Source organism: Vombatus ursinus, unplaced genomic scaffold (genome assembly GCF_900497805.2).
Source record: "Vombatus ursinus unplaced genomic scaffold, bare-nosed wombat genome assembly UNPS02014798.1, whole genome shotgun sequence".
Classification (NCBI taxonomy): Eukaryota; Metazoa; Chordata; class Mammalia; order Diprotodontia; family Vombatidae; genus Vombatus; species Vombatus ursinus.
In genome coordinates, this window is record NW_020954576.1 from 11,208,941 (window position 1) to 11,226,839 (window position 17,899).

Sequence of the window (17,899 nt, forward strand, 5' to 3'; positions counted from 1 at the left end):
AAAAATAAGTGATTAAGTGAAGCATGGTATAAACAAAAGCATCTAAAAATTCAAGAAAAAAAATTAACTTGAAATTTTTCTAACTCTAACTTTTTTCCTGAGTCTATCTGAATATTCAGTTTAAGCTGAGTAAGTTTGAGATTTTCAGGGAGGACACTGTGCCACAATTCTATTTTATGTAGGAGGCAGTATAATGTAACACTGGACTACACATCAGAAGCCCTGATGGGTTAGAGTCCCGGCCCAATCCATTCATTAGTTGTATGACACTGGGCAAGCCAGTAACCTCCCTGAGACTCAATTTCCTTAGCTGTAAAATAGGGATAACAATATTTACATTACCTACCAAGGCGTAGCTGTTGTTACAATCAAATCACTTAACAGATGGAAAGTGTTTTATAATTTTAAAGTACTATATAAATGTTAGTTACATAAAGCACACATCTTTAAGGATTAGTTAGGGTAGTTTATCCTAATTTCAAACAACAAAAATAATGGTAAAAAAAAATACCCTACAAAGTTAAAATGGCAATGGGTTGAGTAGAGATTCAGAAAGTGAGCAAAACCAAAAGCAGACAAAGAATGACAATGTCTTGACAAGCTAGCACATGAAGAATGGCATTCCAGACAGAGAATGTAACAAAAGGCTGCTATGCAAAACTCAAACTTACAGACTTCTATTTTTTGAAATAGAAGTAGTAATAATTTCTTAATTGTGAAGCAGTTTCAGCAACTGAGATGTCTAGAAACATTTTTAAATTTCATTTCCAGAAATATTTTCAAATAATGATATTCTAATGATCCTTTAAAAGTCTAATTCTGCCTTTCTTCACTGACTTTTATATTAATCTCCATTTTTCATTTCAATTTACACAAAGGCTATCTTTTATGCAAAGGTAAGAAATAACTTCAAATCACTGAGATTCAATTCTTACTTTGTATCTCGAAAGATCTCCAACAAAAGGGTTTTTGTCTCAGCATCTTCTTCTGCGTTTCCAGTGTAAAGGTCAACAATTGAACGCTCAAAGTACGGGGCAACCTTTGATAGAGCTCGGAGTTCAATCAAGTACAAAAAGTAGAGGTTCTTTAACCTTCTAGGCCCTTCCCCTTTGGTCTCCACAGGGTCAAAGCGGCGCTTAAACTCTTTGATGTTGGGTCCCCAACTAGGTTTTCCCCAAGTTTCTAAAACAGAAAGAAGTAAAAAAAAAAATTTCCTGTGTATATGGATTACTTATAACATGGGGAACGTGTATTTTCTTTCTTTTTTTCTTTGCTTAAATACTAGGTTTCCATGTCTCACTCAGGCTGAAGTGAAGAGGCTATTCCCAGGCCTAGTCCCACTATTGCCTGGTGCAGATTTGGCCTGCTGTTTCAAACATGTGCTGGTTTGCTCCTCCTTAGGCATTAGGTTTAATACCCACGAACCTCCCCCCACTCCCACCCCAGGGGCTCAAAGTATTGAAGCTAAACTTAGTGCAGATACACAACTGGCATAACCTGATACGATTCAGAATTCCTGAACTTAAAAGATCCTAGCCTCCCCGGAAGCTGGGATTATAGTCTTGCATCGCTATACCCAATCCATGCATTTTCCACAATTATTTTATTGAGTATATACAGAATGTGAAATGTAATATTTAAAAATCTGATTACCTTCCAAAAGATATTTTGCAGACAGATGTAAGTTGATGCTAGCATGAAGCCCAGAAATTAGTTTATAGAATACTCTTTTCTCCAGACACAAACCTATACAGGAAGACATTGTGGGATATATAGATAGATAGATAGATAGATAGATAGACAGACAGACAGACAGACAGACAGACAGACAGACAGATAACAATTGTAAAATTACAAGTCAATGTACAATCCAAAAAACTTTAGGAAGGCATTTTGTCATTCATACTTTGTATATCAGGGGAAAAAAATCACAGCGAAAATCCATTGCCTTTCTTGATTCATACTCTAGCAGAGTGGCCTGAGCCTAGCAAGCAGATATAGAGTTACATCAAAGAACAATCTGTACTGGAGATATATGCTAAGGGTGGTCAATAACAGAAGGCTCTTTTTCTATACTTATATACACACTAAAACACTCATAATAGCGACCCTCATGTTGGTAAAAAGAAAATGGAAATAGCACGAGTTCTCACTGACTGGAGAACACATGATGGTATAAAAATGTAATGGATTATTACTGTACTGTAAGAAATGATAAATAAGGAATTCAGATACACATGGTAAGACTAATTGTATGAAGAGTTGTGGAGTTAAACAAAGGAAATATATGAAATGATTATAATAATATAAACTTGAAAACAATAAAAGTAAGATGAACTCTAAACACAATGACCAATCTAGGTTCTGGAGAACTGAGGATGAAATATACATCCCTTTCTTCAGTAGAGAGATGGGTTTGGGGGTAGGAGAAGAAAGGACAAAATGGTGTATATATTATATGTATAATAATTACAAATATATTATAAAAATATATATATACACACACATAATAGTTGCTTTGTAGGTACAGTTTAGCTTAAATGTTTTCCTGCTGAAGTGGATTATGTAATACTGTAAATTAATGTGATGTTTTTTCAAAAGGCATCAATAAAAAAAAAATGGAGGGGTGGGAAGAATGATACAGACATGGCATCCTTGATCAACTTTTTTTTTTAAACACAAAGTTGCATGCTAGTCAAAAGCAGACCAATTGTAAAGGTAAATACTAAATATATATGAAAATATGCAGAAGCTGCTGATAAATGATGTCATTAAATTATTTACCTTCTAGCCATTTGTAGAATGATTCTCCTGAAAAGAGAGATTTTAGTTAAAACTTTTTAACAGTCAAACAGAAACTAGACTAAATTAAGATGATAGCATTTAGAGATGGAAAGGTCTTAGACTATCCAGTCGAACACCTTTATTTTACAGAAAAGAACTGTGAAGCCCAAATAGTTAAGTGACTTGCCCAAAGTCATACAGATAAGCAAATTGCAGAGATGAGTATTTGAACCCAGGTTCTTTAGACTCTCGATCTAGCGCTTCTACTGAATCCACTAATAAAATTCCAATTTAAAAACTGTCCAATATCTACAGTATGTAGAACACTATGCTAGATATGGCAGCAAACACAAGTAATACTTGTGTGTATTGCCCATAAATAACTTAATTACTTAAATTAGTTAGGAGAATACTTCTAAACAAAAGTCTCCTTGAGCGTATTAAAAAACTGTTAGTAAATCTTCCAAACAATTTGACAACTTAAGTAAAAGTAAGAGTATCCTCTATACACCTTATCTTCTCTAAGCTAAACATCTACAGTTCCTTCACATAATCCTTAGGTGCCTCAGTCTCCAGTCCTCTCATTTTCCTAGTTGACCTCTTCTGGAGATAATCCAGCTTGTCAGCGTCCTTTGGTGTCCAACTAGAAAGCCTCTGGGGAATTACTCAGTTATTACACTCCTATTCATCAAAGAGATGTATACAACAGACTACATATTCCAAATCTAGAAAAGCTAAAGACGTTACAAGGAAAATCGCCTCAGGAAGGTACCTCAATGTTCTCTCTATATGACTATTTCTCAGAATTTCTATCTAGAGAAAATATTGGGGGAGGGGAGGAGTTGCAAGAAACTGAAGGTGGAAGCAATATGATATCATGATTTCTTTAATCAACATAATATATAAAACTAGCCCTTTTTTATAACCCAAATTTAACAGGATAGCTTTATATTGTACTTAGAATCCTGATTTTGTTGTGTTGAAAAAATTCTTTACTTATTAATAAGCAGTTACCTAACAATGAGAGTATAAAAAATATCATGTACATTGATTATACATATAATATATATGCATATACATACATACATGTATGTATGTGTATGCATACACCTATACCTATATCTGTATCTATATTTATATGGATGCTAGGTGGTGCAGTGCATAGCAATGCATAGAGTGTCAGGTTTCATCTTCCTGAATTCAAATCTGGCCTCAGACACTTAGTAGCTGTGTGACCCTGGGCAAGTCACTTAACCCTGTTTGCCTCAGTTCCCCTCATCTGTAAGATAAGCTAGAGAAGAAAATGGCAAACCACTCTAGTATCTTTGCCAAGAAAACCCCAAAAAGGTGGTCATGAAGAGTTGGACATGACTGAAACAACTAAACAACAAATAAATGTGTGTGCATATACATGCATGCATACATATACATTCGCTGACAAAACTAAGAACGTGATTTAGACAGAAAAACTGAAGCTTAGTGTTTGTTAGGCTCTCTTTTATATACAGTCTAATTTCAGAACCAAAAAAATGCTTTAAAAAAAAAGAATATCTTCTCTTAGGTAAAATGTATAAATTAAAAGTTGTCAAAATTTAGCCATTTGAAAGAATTCTCTATCAGCTGTAGCTCCAAATATTTTCATTTCTTAAAATATCAAATTTTAACTTACCATCATCCTTTCCTGGAGAAAAAAATAACAGTAGTTATTTCAAAACATGAAAAGTATTTCAAAATAATTCAAAAAACTCTTTCTATACACATTAAGTATGGGAAACAAAACACATACTATAGTATGCTATGCTAATTACTTTGGATATAGCACAAAGTAAATAAGACACCCTGAACATGAATTGTTTATCCTGAGGTACTATGAGAAGAGTCCAATGAATAAAATTTAATCTATAACATGAATACATTAAGTAAATAGCATTATTAAGGGCATACTATATTCCCTGCTGGGGAACTGCTGGGGATACAAACAAAAATCTAAGAGTCCCTTTCCTCAAAGAGTTTACCCAGTAGGGGGAATACAACATGTATACCAATCATGTGCATGGTCTATATTGTATGAGTAAAAATATTTTGAAGTCATATCGTATGGACTAAATTTTCTTATAGAGTCACCACAACAGGACCTAGCTAGGCAAAGAACAGGATGGTCACTTGAGGAATTCTTTTTTCATGGTATCTCATGAAACAGAGGAAGATAACAAACTACAATTTGGTCCTGTTGTGGCATCTTCTCCATGACCGTGGCAGAGTATTATGAGGAGAAGAAAGTGCTAAGAATCATTCGTTTTAACATATAATAAATACAAAACAGCACTTAGTCTTGTGGTGGCAACTGCTGCTTCTGCAATAGAAGCAACAAGAGAAAAGGAGCAGAAGGTGCTAAGAACTACCCAGTTTGTAGATCATCTATAAAATTTAACAACAGTTGCTATGTTATGTCAGCTATAGGTTACTGGGCCAGGAGTCATGAAGTCCAAGGTTCAAATCTGGCCTCAGACATTTCCTAGATATGTCCCTGAACAGGTCACTCAACCTCTACCTGCCTCAGTTTCTTCATCTGTAAAAATGTAGATAACAGTTCCTACATCCCAGGGTTAAGGATAAAAATATAACATTTGTAAAGCACTTTGCAAACCTTAAGGTGCTATGTAAATGATAGCTATTATTATTTTATTACTATGTGTGAAATCCTTATCCAATCATTGAAGGGCCACAACTATTGGAGAACTGAATCGTATCAATCTTGATACTTTTATCATAAATGAAACCAGGAAACAAAAGTTAAGTTGCAGCTGAATGGAAAAATGACTCATAGGTTCTACATGGAGAGGGAAATAAAGGATTTGGCAGAGCTGCTAACCTTAACTTGCGATAAGCATTTGCCAAAATGAAATAAAACCAAAAACCTTTGCAGGGAGTGAGGAGGTAGAAATATTATAAGGCAACCTTCTAAATTAGATCAACATACTTAACGACTACAATGCAAAGCTTGATATAAAGGAGGGTGGCATTATAGAGAATATAAGGTAGTCTCTATCTATACCTAGGAATCTTTGGTTTAAAGTTCTATTAGAGCTATAAATTCAGTGGAGATAACAAACTCTCAAGAACTAAATTCTGAAGACACAAAAAGAAACAACTGTGAAGAACAGGAGTGAATGGAAGTCAGACTGCTTACAATGGAAAAAATATAGGACAGTCCCAAGAAAGTTGAGTTTAATTCCCAATGGAAAAAAAATCAGTAGCAGACGTAAATTCTAGAATTGTTCTGAGGGCTCAGGCTTTTCCCAGTACAGGCCTATGCTGGGAACAGTTGTCTCAGACATAACTGTACCTAAACCTTTACAACAAGCCTGCAACCAACCTTATTTTCTATGAATTCTTAGGACTAAGAATAAGTGGAATTGATGAGCCAGCGATAGCTCTAATTGTCCCAAACCAGTGACCAAGTGATAACACTTGCTCTGTGCAAAGTCTACTCAAAATGGAAACAAAACATTAGTTAATTCAAGTAGCCTGGAAATTGGCTAATACCAGAGTTATTAGAAAGAAAAAAATGTTTAACATTCTATGTTTAGGATTTTCAGTTTTGTAAATGGATCTTTAAGAACCATATTCCTATAAAGTTTTTTCAAGATACTTTGCTATGAAACAAATTTGACCTCTGATGATTTTTTTAACTTATAGATCCAGTTTTTATTCTATATAAATTATGTGGTGAAATTTACTATAAATTTATAACAAAAAGTGTATACTTAATGCATATACGGACAACATAAAATTCAAGGGAAGATTAGCTGTATAAAAAGGTTTTGAAAGTAGCCCTAAGTATATAGATGCAGATATTTTTAAAAACCCACCCCAGCTGGGTGCCAGTGGATTCAAAGGACGATACACAGATCGAGGCCTGGAAGAAAGAAAGAAAATGAGTTTTGGAGAGCATAAAGTACTGTTTTCAAAACACATACACATACAAATAACTACCCTCCCTTCTCATCCCTTGACCATTACTTGAAACAATTTTCTTCATAGATGCTATTCCACACTCTCCACGCAGACGGCCCTTTGTATCCCGTGTAACGCTCTGGGTTTAGCAATAGGTCCACATACTGGGCGGCTGGAGATCTCTCGTCTGAAAAGGAAATAATTCTGGATTATAAATCTCATCTCATCTCTTGTTTAAAACTTAGTATCACTACGTTAAAGGGAAGGTAAATGTTTAAAATAATAGCCCCAAGAAATAGTAGTGATGGGGTGCTTGGGTGCTTGTGCTTTACTTGGACCCCAATTTCTCCCTAGTCTCAGAAACACCATCTCTGACAATCATTCCCCAGCCCAAGGTCACTGTGCCTAGCAATTACTCATGTGTGGGCCCCAGCAAGACCCTTATCTCTCTCCCAGGTGCAGCTACACAAAGCTGGGTGAGAGAGTGCTGGGCTGCTCAGGCCCCAGCTCTCAGATCATGTCTCTGGAAGCCTCCCAATTCCTTAATAAGCTCCTTCTTGTGAGAAAGCTTTCCCTTGTTGCAGAGCATTCTCTCGTCAAGACAGAGAGAAAGGGGTGCCTTGCCCAGTCCAAGGAGTTTTGTCCTTGGCTGGCCCAAGGACTCTTCCTCCTGCCAGACTCCCAAGATCCATACCTCTGATATCTCCCTCCCTGTCTGGTATACTCCCTGTGCTTTCCCATCCATAGCTCCCAAAGACATCTGGACCTTTGGATTACCTAATCTGTATCTCTGGCATTCCTTTCCCATGCCCTTTTCCATATAAACCCTAGCTCTATCCTCAGTCTCTTGCAGGTTCCTTAAGAATCCTTGCCCGCTGAAAAGCATAACAATAAATCTTTGCCACCTTGACTTAAAGAATGCTTGAGTATGTGAATTCATTCCAGACAACCCCATCCTGTACTCCAGTCTTTGGGGGGATCTCAACCTCTCAGACCACAACAGTAGCAGAATATGAACAACTGTGATATAGAAGCATACTTATGAATTAGCATAACTTAATGATAAGGAAAGAAGTCACTATTTTCCTCTGAAAATTATGTTATTCTTTTTAATTGTATAATATTCCCTTCTACTACTAGGGATTTTAAAAATAAGTTCATAAATTTTAAGAATACATACAACTGAAAAGATTTATGAGAGGCAGAATCTACCTCAATTTTTCATATTTATATGTATATATTATAATTTTTAGATTTTTCTCCCTTAAATGTACACATGCCTGAATAGGTAGTCTGGAAATGATTAGTCTGTGTGACCTATGCACACTAGATACTTAATAAAAATTTATCATTGCTGTTATTAAAATTTGCCTCTCTATCTTTGGGCTTATTCACTAAACAGATAACTTTTGCTAGAAGACTATAATTTGAACTTATGTAAATGTTCAATTTCAAATAAAACCAATGACAAATGTTACCGATTTTTCCTCCTCACACTGACAGAATGAAGTGATTTTCTCCTTACGCCAAAATGAAAAAAATTGAATTTCAGTTTCCTTTTACCCTTCAGGAAACTCTGGAAGAAAGGACAGACTATACTGTTTTCTGAAGGCTGAATCCACATAATGTGGATTTAAAGTATATTTTTATTTAAAATACCTTGTATTTTATTTTTACTTATTTTGTTACATATTTCCCAATTAAATTTCACCTAGGTTCAGGCATCACTGAGCTTGCACTGAGTTTGACACCTCTGCTTTAGGGGATGTGGACAGGGACTATAGCTGATTTCACTGATACAGGGAAGAGCCAAATGAAGAAAACCTCTTTAGCAATGCAGGCTGGCACCTTCTTAAAAGTTTACTGTCTTAAGAGACCTACCTAGGGCGATGAGAGGTAAAGTTACTTTTCAGGGTAAATGAGCCATTATGGATCAAAGGTGAGACTTGAATCCAAGTTTTCCTGGCTCCAAGAACAGTTCTTTATCCACTTCACCATATGACCCCTCCTCCTTTTAATCACTTACTTTCTAAAGTGAAAATTAAATTTGACATAACTTAAACAGGCGTATTTTATTACCATCAAGTTCACAAAAGTGGTCCTGTGAATCATCGTATCTTGCCCAATCAATGAAAGCTTCTTTACTTTGAATACTACAGGGAAGAAATCAAAAGAAAAATAATTTAGATTTGAAATTTTCCTTGTCTCTCAATCAGATTTTTGAGTATAATTTTAAAAAGGCAATTTCAAGCTACAAATTCATCCATTAGTTGGCCTGTGATAAACTTGGGTAATAATAATAATATGGTGAATAAATAAATGAATAGTGAATATAAAATAGTGAATAATGTATTTTACATGAAAATATAGTAAAAAAACTTTTATAATATAAAGAAAACTTCTCGTAAAGAGCTGTAATAAAAATATCACTGATATAAATCAAATAATAATTCACTTTAATTGGCAGACTTCATTTTACCATATACATACATGCACAATTCCTACCTACCTTTCTAGTCCTCAGTCTTCTTTTCTGGCTCATCAACCTTGAACCCTAAATGTGAGTATTCCCTAGGGTTTTATCCTAGGCCCTCTTCTTCTGCTGTAGAGATTCTATACTCAAAGGCTCCCATATGTTTAGGCAGATCGCTCAAAGGCCTATATATCCAGCCCCAGTCTCTCCCCTGGGCTTCAATCCCTTTCATTACTAGTTATCTATTACACACTTCAAAAATAGATGTGCCACAAACATCTTAAGATGTTTAAGATTCTTAAGATTCTAAGAAGTTGAAAACTGAACCCATTATTTTTGCCCCCAAATGTTCAACTTTTCCAAACTTCCCTGTTTCTATTGATGGTACCATCATTCTCCCAGTAGCATAATCCTCGTTCTCCCTCACTCCACATATCCAATCAATTGCCAAATCTTGCTGTTTGTACCTTCACAACATTCTCCTGTCTCCAAACCCTTCTCTCTACTCACATAGCAGCCAATTTAGTTCAAGCCCTTATAATCTCTCATTAGTGCACCAGCCTCCTAATTGGTTTCTCTGCCTAAAATCTGACCCCACTAATCCAATCTACAAACAGATGTGACTATCCTACAGAACAAACTTGAGTGGATTCTTAATTGCCTCTAAGATAAAATATAAACTCCTCTATCTAGCTGTTAAGACTCTACACAACCTGGTCTTAACCTACCTTTCCAATCTTAATGGACATTATTTACTTCTACCACATTCTACAACCTCGCCAAACTGTTCTTCTCTACTCTTCATTTGTGACATTCTGTCTCCCATCTACCTGCCTTTGTTCCTACTGCTGTCCTCCACACCTGGAATGCACTCTCTCCTTACCTATGCTTCAGCATCCAACTTTTCCTTTAAGATTCATCTTAAAGGATCATGATTTTGCATAAAGCCTTTCCTGACCCTGACTGCTGTTGTTCTCCCTCCAAAACCACCTGGTATACAAGCACTTCATATATATTTGTATTTATTAACTTTATATTTATGCTGTATATATGTTTAAATGTACTTACCTATCCCATTAGAATCTAAGTTCATTTAGAGTAGAGATTCTTTGTATTTGGAGCCTTCATACCTAATATGTGACACCTGATAGTATCTAATGCCTGGCACTTCCCAGGTGCTTAATAAATATATGGATGTCACCCTTCCAGTCTCCCAGGTTTATCACCACATCATTATCCTCGACTGCTTGAGCTTCCTTACCTAATATATCCAATCAGTTGTCAAATCAGTTGTTTTTACCTCTGACCCCTTCTGCCCATTGACAACTACTGCATTTGTTTAGGCCCTCATTATCTCTCATCAGCTTACTGCAACAGCATCCTAATTGGTCTCCTACTCTCATCATACTCTGGTCCCCATCACACTGCCTGGCACACACAGCAGGTACTTAAATGCTTTTTGATTGTTCTGTTTGTTTTGTTGATCTGCCAATCCTCAATTCCAGTGACTTAATGCCTCAGAATTTAACACTTATTTACTAGTTTTTTCTTCCTTTTTACCTGCTAAAGGTCTCTTGCTAACTTGCCAATTTGTGAATTGAGGACTCTTCTAATCTGGTAGGCCTCTCTAGCCACTGACGAGAAGAGACCTTTGAACTAGGCTACTGCTGCCACCTACTGGTCCCAGTGAAACTGGCAGGCTCCTCCCGGCTATCTTTGGACCTTTTCAGCTAATCCAAACATCCAAACAACCCAAAGTTAGAATTCATACTTTAGTCAAAACAGCATGTACATGTGTACGTCACACATAAATACACACAAGCAAATCAAAGGAAGCTGTTATTAGATATGTTGTAACCTCTTCTACCATTCTTTTTTCTTTTTTGGTGAGGCAATCAGGGTTAAGTGACTTGCCCTGGGTCACACAGCTAGTAAGTGTCAAGTGTCTGGTCTGAGGCCAAATTTGAACTCAGGTCCTCTTGACTCCAGGCTTGATGCTCTATCCACTGCGCCACCTGTCTCTCCTTCCATTCTTAAGTGTTAGTTGGCACTTTAACGGGAACCTTAATTAGACCTTGACAAAAATTCTTGAATACATCACAAGAAAAAACAGATTACTGATATAAAAAGTAATGCTACTTAAAATACAACTTGCCTTAATGTGCTGTTAACTGCTCCCAGCTTATTAGCTTGTTCACAGTCTTCTATTTCTTTGGTGGTATTTGCTGCTTTTGAATACTGCAATGAAATCCATGGGTAAATTTAGCAATAATTATTACTCAACATTTTTAAACAAATTTAAAATGTATTCAAGCAGAATAAGTTTCCCAGTGTACAGAATTATGGGACCGAGTTTAGTATCATTCTACAAGAAAATCTCAGAACAAAGTTAATCATAACATGCCTGCAAGAGAATATAACCTGACAAAGTACAGATTTATCTTGCTAATCCTGTGAGCTGATAGAGTTCTGGCCCAATTTTATTTTATTTTATTTTATTTATTTATTTTTTGGTGAGGCAATTGGGGTTAAGTGACTTGCCCTGGGTCACACAGCTAGTACGTGTCAAGTGTTTGGTGTGAGGCCGAATTTGAACTCAGGTCCTCCTGACTTCAGGGCCTGTGCTCTATCTACTGCGCCACCTAGCTGCCCCCAATGGCCCAATTTTAAAAGTAAATGTTCACATTACAGAGGTTTGGGTGGAGGACATTCAACTTTGAGGGGAAAAAAAGAAAACTGAATGCCCGCAAACTAGGTAATCCATGTGGAAAGTAGAAAAGAAGTAAATATTTAGAAATTCTCAGAAAATCTATACATTACATCCATTTGAAGAGTATCTTGCTCAAAAGATACTGACAACTAGTTACGACTAATTACAACTTTACCTTGGAAATAACAGGTTGATTAATTGCAATGGAAGACTAGACTACAACTGGATGACAGGGGTTACCTACTGAGTTGGCAAAGTGTCCAATGTTTTCCAGTGACAAGGTGGATAGCACTGAGTTCCACAAAGAACAGTAATTCTTTCAAGGGGTACCAGAAAGTCAAGCCTTAGTAACTTCAAAAAGCTTATACCATTTAAGGAAATAAGGCAAACAGCACATTATTTCCACTAAATATGACCATTGCTTAAAAGGAGTTTTGGGGGACAGAATTACTCTTTTTAATCTTTTTTTCCCCTAAATTCTGAGTTCCAAATTCTCTCCCCTCATCCCCTTCCCCCTGCATTGAGAAGGCAAGCAATTTGACATTGGTTTTACATGTGTAGTCACACAAAACACATTTCCACGTAAGTCATTCTGTGAAAGAAAACAGAGAAAAAAAAACCCAAGAAAAATTTTAAGAAGTAAAGAAAAAGTATCTTTGGTCTGCATTCAGGCTCTACCAGCTTCTTCTCTGGAGATGGATAGCACCTTTCATCACTATGTCCTTCAGAACTGTCTTGAATCACCATATTGCTGAGAAGAGCCAAGTTATTCACAGTAGATGATGATACAATATTGCTATTATTGTGTACAATGTTCTCCTGGTTCTGCTCATTTCACTTTGTATCAGTTCACCTAAGTCTTTCCATGTTTTTCTGAAAACAGCGTGCTCATCATTTCTTAAAGCACAACAGCATTTCATCACAATCATATACAACTTATTCAGCCATTCCCTAATTAATGGACAACCCCCCAATTCCCAATTCTTTGCCACCACTAAAAGAGCTGCTTTAAATATTTTTGTACACATAGGTTCTTTTCCTTTTTGTTTTTATTTCTTTGCGATACTGACCTAGTAGTGGTATTGCTTGGTCAAAGGGTATGCATGATTTATAGACCTATGGGCATAGTTCCAAATTGCTCTCCAGAATGGCTGAAATCATTATACAACTTCACCAATAGTAAATTAGCTTTTAATTTTCCCACATCCCCTCTACCATTTGTCATTTTCTTTTCTGTCACATTAGCCAATCTGACAGGTGTGAGGTAATAGCTCAGAGTTGTTTTAATTTGCATTTCTCTCATCAATAAAGATTTAGAGCATTTTTATATGATGATAGCTTTAATTTCTTCATCTGAAAGCTGCCTGTTCATATCCTTTGACCATTTATCAGTTGAGGAATGGCTCTTATTTCTATAAATTTGACTCAGTTTTCTATATGTTTGAGAAATGAAGTCTGTATCAGAGAAACTCACCATAAAAATTTTTTTTTACAGTAATGATTACCAACTACGTATTTCCCTCCATCCTATTTTCCCTCTGTTTATCCTACTCTCCCTCCTTTTACCTTGTCCATTCTCAAAAGTGTTTTCCTTCTGACTTTTACCTCCCCCAAACTCCCCTCCTTTCTATCAGCCTGCCCCTACCCCTTTCTCTTATTCCCTTCCCTTCCTACTTTCCTGTATGGTAAGAAAGATTTACAATGAGTATGTATATTATTCCCTCTTTGAGTCAATTCAGATCAGAGTAACGTTCATGTGCTCCCCTCCCTCTTTCCCCATTTTCCCCCTCCACTATAAAATCTCTTTCAGACCTCTTACGTCAGATAATTTATCCCATTCTGCCTCTCCCTTTCCCCTTCTCCCAGTGCATTTTTCTCTCTCATCCCTTAATTTTTTTTAGAGATTTCTACCATCACATTCAACTCACACCTGTTTTCTGTCTATGTATATACTCCTTCTAACTGCCCTAATAATGAGAAAGTTTTTAGGAGTTATAAATATCATTTTCCCATGCAGGAATATAAACAGTTTAACTTTATCAAATTGCTTATGATTTCTCTTTCCTGTTTACCTTTTTATGCTTCTTTTGCATCTTATATTTGAAAGTGGAATTTTCTATTCAGTTCTGGTCTTTTCATCAGGAATGCTTATAAGTCCTCTATTTCATTGAATTTTCATTTTTTCCCAAAGGATTATACTCAATTTGCTGGGTAGGTAATTCTTAGTTGTAATCTTAGCTCCTTTGGCCCCCGGAATATCATATGCCAAGTCATCTGATCCTTTAATATAGAAACTGTTAAATCTTGTGTTATCCTGACTGTGGCTCTACAATATTTGAATTGTTTCTTTTTGTCTGCTTTCAGTATTTTCTCCTTGATCTGGGAGATCTGGAATTTGGCTATAATATTCCTGGGAGTTTTCATTTTGGGATCTCTTTCACGAGGTGATTGATGGATTCTACTTCTATTTTACCCTCTGTTTCTAGAATATCAGGGCAATTTTTCTTGATAATTTCTTGAAAGATGATGTCTAGGCTCCTTTTTTATATCATGACTTTTGGTAGTCCAATATTTCTTAAATTATCTCTCCTGGATTTATTTTCCAGGTCAAGTGTTTTTCCAAAGAGATTTCACATTTTCTTCTATTTTTTTCATTCTTTTGATTTTATTTGTTTCTTGATGTCTCATAAAGTCATTAACTTTCACTTGCCCAATTCTAACTTTTAAGGAATTATTTTCTTCAGTGAGCTTTTGTATCTCCATTTCCAATTCTACTTTTTAAGGAGTTGTTCTCTTTAGTGAATATATCTTTTTCCATTTGTCCAATTCTGTTTTTCAAGGTATTCTTCTTTTCATTGTATTTTTGTACCTCTTTTACCATTTAGCCTATTCTGTTTTTTAAGGTGTTATTTTCTTCAGTATTTTTTTGTGCCTCCTTTACCAAGCTGTTAACTTTTTTCATCACTTCCTTGTATCACTCTCATTTCCCTTCCCAATTTTTCCTCTACTTCTCATACTTCATTTTTAAAATCCTTTTTGAGCTTTTCCAAGACTTGAGACCAATTCATATTTTTCTTTGAGGCTTTGGATATATGAATTTAGACTTTCTTGTCTTCTTCAGAGTGTGTTTTGATCTTCCTTGTCATCACAGTAACCTTCCATGGTCAGAATTGTTTTCTGTCATTTGCTCATTTTCTAGCCTATTTCTTGACTTCTAACTCTTTGCTCAAGTGGGACCCTGCTTCCCAAGTGGAGGAGGCGCTATCGCAAGCTTCAAATTTTTTGTGCAGCTGTTTTTCAGAGGCGATTCTGGGAACCTATAAGTTTTTGGTTCTTCCAAGGTGGTATGGATCTAGAGAGAGATGTGTTTACTATTCTCCTGTACTGTGCACTGGTTTGTGAGCAACCACAAGCACTCTTTTGAACCCTGGAACTGTAACCAGAGTCCCTGCTCCCCGGTGGCCACCAGCTCTGTTGTGGGCTGGGACTAAGACAAAGGACTGCAACCCAGAACCAAGTATAAGCAATGCAACAGAGTCCTGCCCCTGGTGCCAGCAAAGGGACCCCTGTAAATCTCCTTCTGACCCATTTCTGATCCCTTACCATCTGTGGGTTGAGAGATATGGAAACTGTCACTGCTGCCCCTGCTTCAGTCACACTGAGGCCTCCTCATGGTTCACTGGGGCCTGCTCTGTATTTTGATGGCCTGCATCAGTCAGCGCTCCTCTCTCATCCTGGAGCCACAGACTTTTCTTGCCAACTTTCTAAGTTTTCTTGGGCTGGAAAATTGTTTCACTCTGTCTTTTTGTGGGTTCTGCAGCTCTATAATTTGTTTAGAGCCATTAAAGATGTTTAGAGGGGTATGGGGGGAGAGCTCAGGTGAGTCCCTGCTTTTACTCCAACGGAATTACTCTTGCTGAAATCCTTTACTTTGTATGTGTCAGTCCCTTTGAGATATAACAGGAATATGAAGCAAAATTTCTCTCTACTGTCCATTAACTTTGTAAATTCCAAAAGTTGTCACTATTAAGATAAGTAAATAAGTGAAAGATTTACTCAATGAAAAAAACTGGATCAGTTCAGAGAAAAAAAAAAATCACTCACCTTATTAGAACTCCCAGCTTTAATTCCCATTGGAACTTTGCTCTTAAAAAGAAAAAAAAAAGCAGTATATTAATTTATTATATATTTTCAAAAAATATATTTGGTTCACATTATCAATATTATCTGGTCCTAAGTTCACAAAGCTCCTTTCTTCAATGGAGAGATTAAAGTTCTTATGGTGTTCTGTCATCTCCTGAAGCAGAAAGTAACATGTATAGTTTCTCATTTAGCAATATGCAAGTTAGATAGGTATGTAAATGACACACTTAAGGGCATAAAGTAGTCACAGTGAGACCAGGTATTCTAATTTAGTGCCTCAAGTTCTTTCTAGTAGGCTGCCATTCTCATATTTTAACTACTTGAACTTAAATTAGCTTTATTTATAAATATTAAGTTTCTTACCAAAAGGTGGGGTTATTTAAACTACCCTCTAAACATATTGGAAATCTAAAGGAGCTGAAAGTTTCTTATTTTTTTTTTGTTTGGACCTATTATTTTGTGAGTGTGGGAACTCTCAGTGAAGAAACTCCCTCTACCAATAGAGATAAGCTACTATTGTGCAACTTATAGTCTTAGAGAGTTATCTGAGTTACTAAGAGGTTAAGTGGCTTGGTCAGGATCACCCAGTTAACATGTATCAGAGGCAGAATTTGAGCCAACGTCTTTCTGACCCTGCGATTGGCTCTTTTTCCAGGAAGACATGCTACCTGTTCAATTTTTATTTATACTTATTTTATTGCTAGGTATGTTTTTCTGCTATAAGAAATTAATTATATTAGTTGGTATTGATGGTCTCAACTTAGTAATTTGTCAAACAAAGTTATAATTTACTAACTAAATAAGCAAACTATATAAAGAAAAAAGAAAAAATTAAGAAAACTGGATCAAATTCAGTTCCAAGATTTCTTCATAAAGCTATTATGAGTTTTTAATACCAAATGAACAGAACTATGAATTATAACTAATTTTTCAAATATAGTCACTTTTAGCTAAATTATATGCTGTCGAGATGACAAGTACAGCAAGTTCATCCTCCAAACTCCTCCAAAGAGATGTAGTAAATGCACCAGATTAAATCTCCGAGGGGAAATCCAAGATAAAGTTACCAGTGAGTCATTTTTCAAGCCCAGGACGGCACAGAAAGACAGAGAGGTCTGGGGATACTGATGATGGGGGGGGGGGGAATCTTGTCAGGAGTATGGAGCTTGGCAGAACACTCCAGCTCAAGGGAAAAGCCCCTGAGAGGCCTTCAAGAGGAGGCCCAGACCTGTATCAAGACAACGTGAGCAGGGCATGAGAACAGGTGCCATGTGGCAGCTTTACTGCCCACTACCTGTCCTGGGTCACAGCTCCAGCATGGAATGAGGAGAGGACCTATGCCCATGCATGACAATGGGTGGTAGGGTGGGGTCACAGGCCCTAAGAGGTATACCATAAGAGGGACAAATTTAGAAGCAATCAAGCAGCAGTGTAGCTCTAACTGGAGATATAAAACAGGGTCTCACTTCCAGCTTCTAGTCCAGTTGGAATTAAGCCTGCAGAGGAATACCCCAAATGAAAGAAAAGCCTATAATTTTGTCCCTCTGAACCACCAGAGCCTTCCAGATGGCTGATAGTAGCTGAATCCAGCACCCGTCTACTATTGCTCAGATCCAAAGCTAAGTGAAGAACTGATAGAGCTCAGACCAGGGGGGCAGCAATCAGGAAGGATGCAAGAAGAATGAGCAAATTAAAAAAGTCTCACCATAAAAAAGTATTATAGTGACAGGTATGCTCAGGACACAAACCAAAAGAAGTGAATAACTCCAAAACATCTATAAGCAAAGCCTTAAAGAAAAATACAGACTGGACACAAAATCAACTAAAATTCC

The 17,899-nt window shown here is 36.5% G+C and overlaps 1 protein-coding gene across 1 annotated transcript in view; it reads right to left on the bottom strand.

Annotated features, from left to right (window-relative positions):
- LOC114049992 (ERO1-like protein beta) overlaps positions 1–17,899 on the bottom strand; it is a 61,655-nt gene that overhangs the window by 16,384 nt on the left and 27,372 nt on the right. The window contains exons 4-12 of the mRNA XM_027871487.1: positions 16,029–16,070; positions 11,370–11,452; positions 8,821–8,894; positions 6,808–6,928; positions 6,657–6,703; positions 4,454–4,465; positions 2,785–2,811; positions 1,654–1,746; positions 936–1,182 (exon numbers count right to left, since the gene is read on the bottom strand). Coding sequence (XP_027727288.1) covers positions 936–1,182; positions 1,654–1,746; positions 2,785–2,811; positions 4,454–4,465; positions 6,657–6,703; positions 6,808–6,928; positions 8,821–8,894; positions 11,370–11,452; positions 16,029–16,070 — 746 coding nt within the window. The remainder of the gene's footprint in view (positions 1–935; positions 1,183–1,653; positions 1,747–2,784; positions 2,812–4,453; positions 4,466–6,656; positions 6,704–6,807; positions 6,929–8,820; positions 8,895–11,369; positions 11,453–16,028; positions 16,071–17,899) is intronic.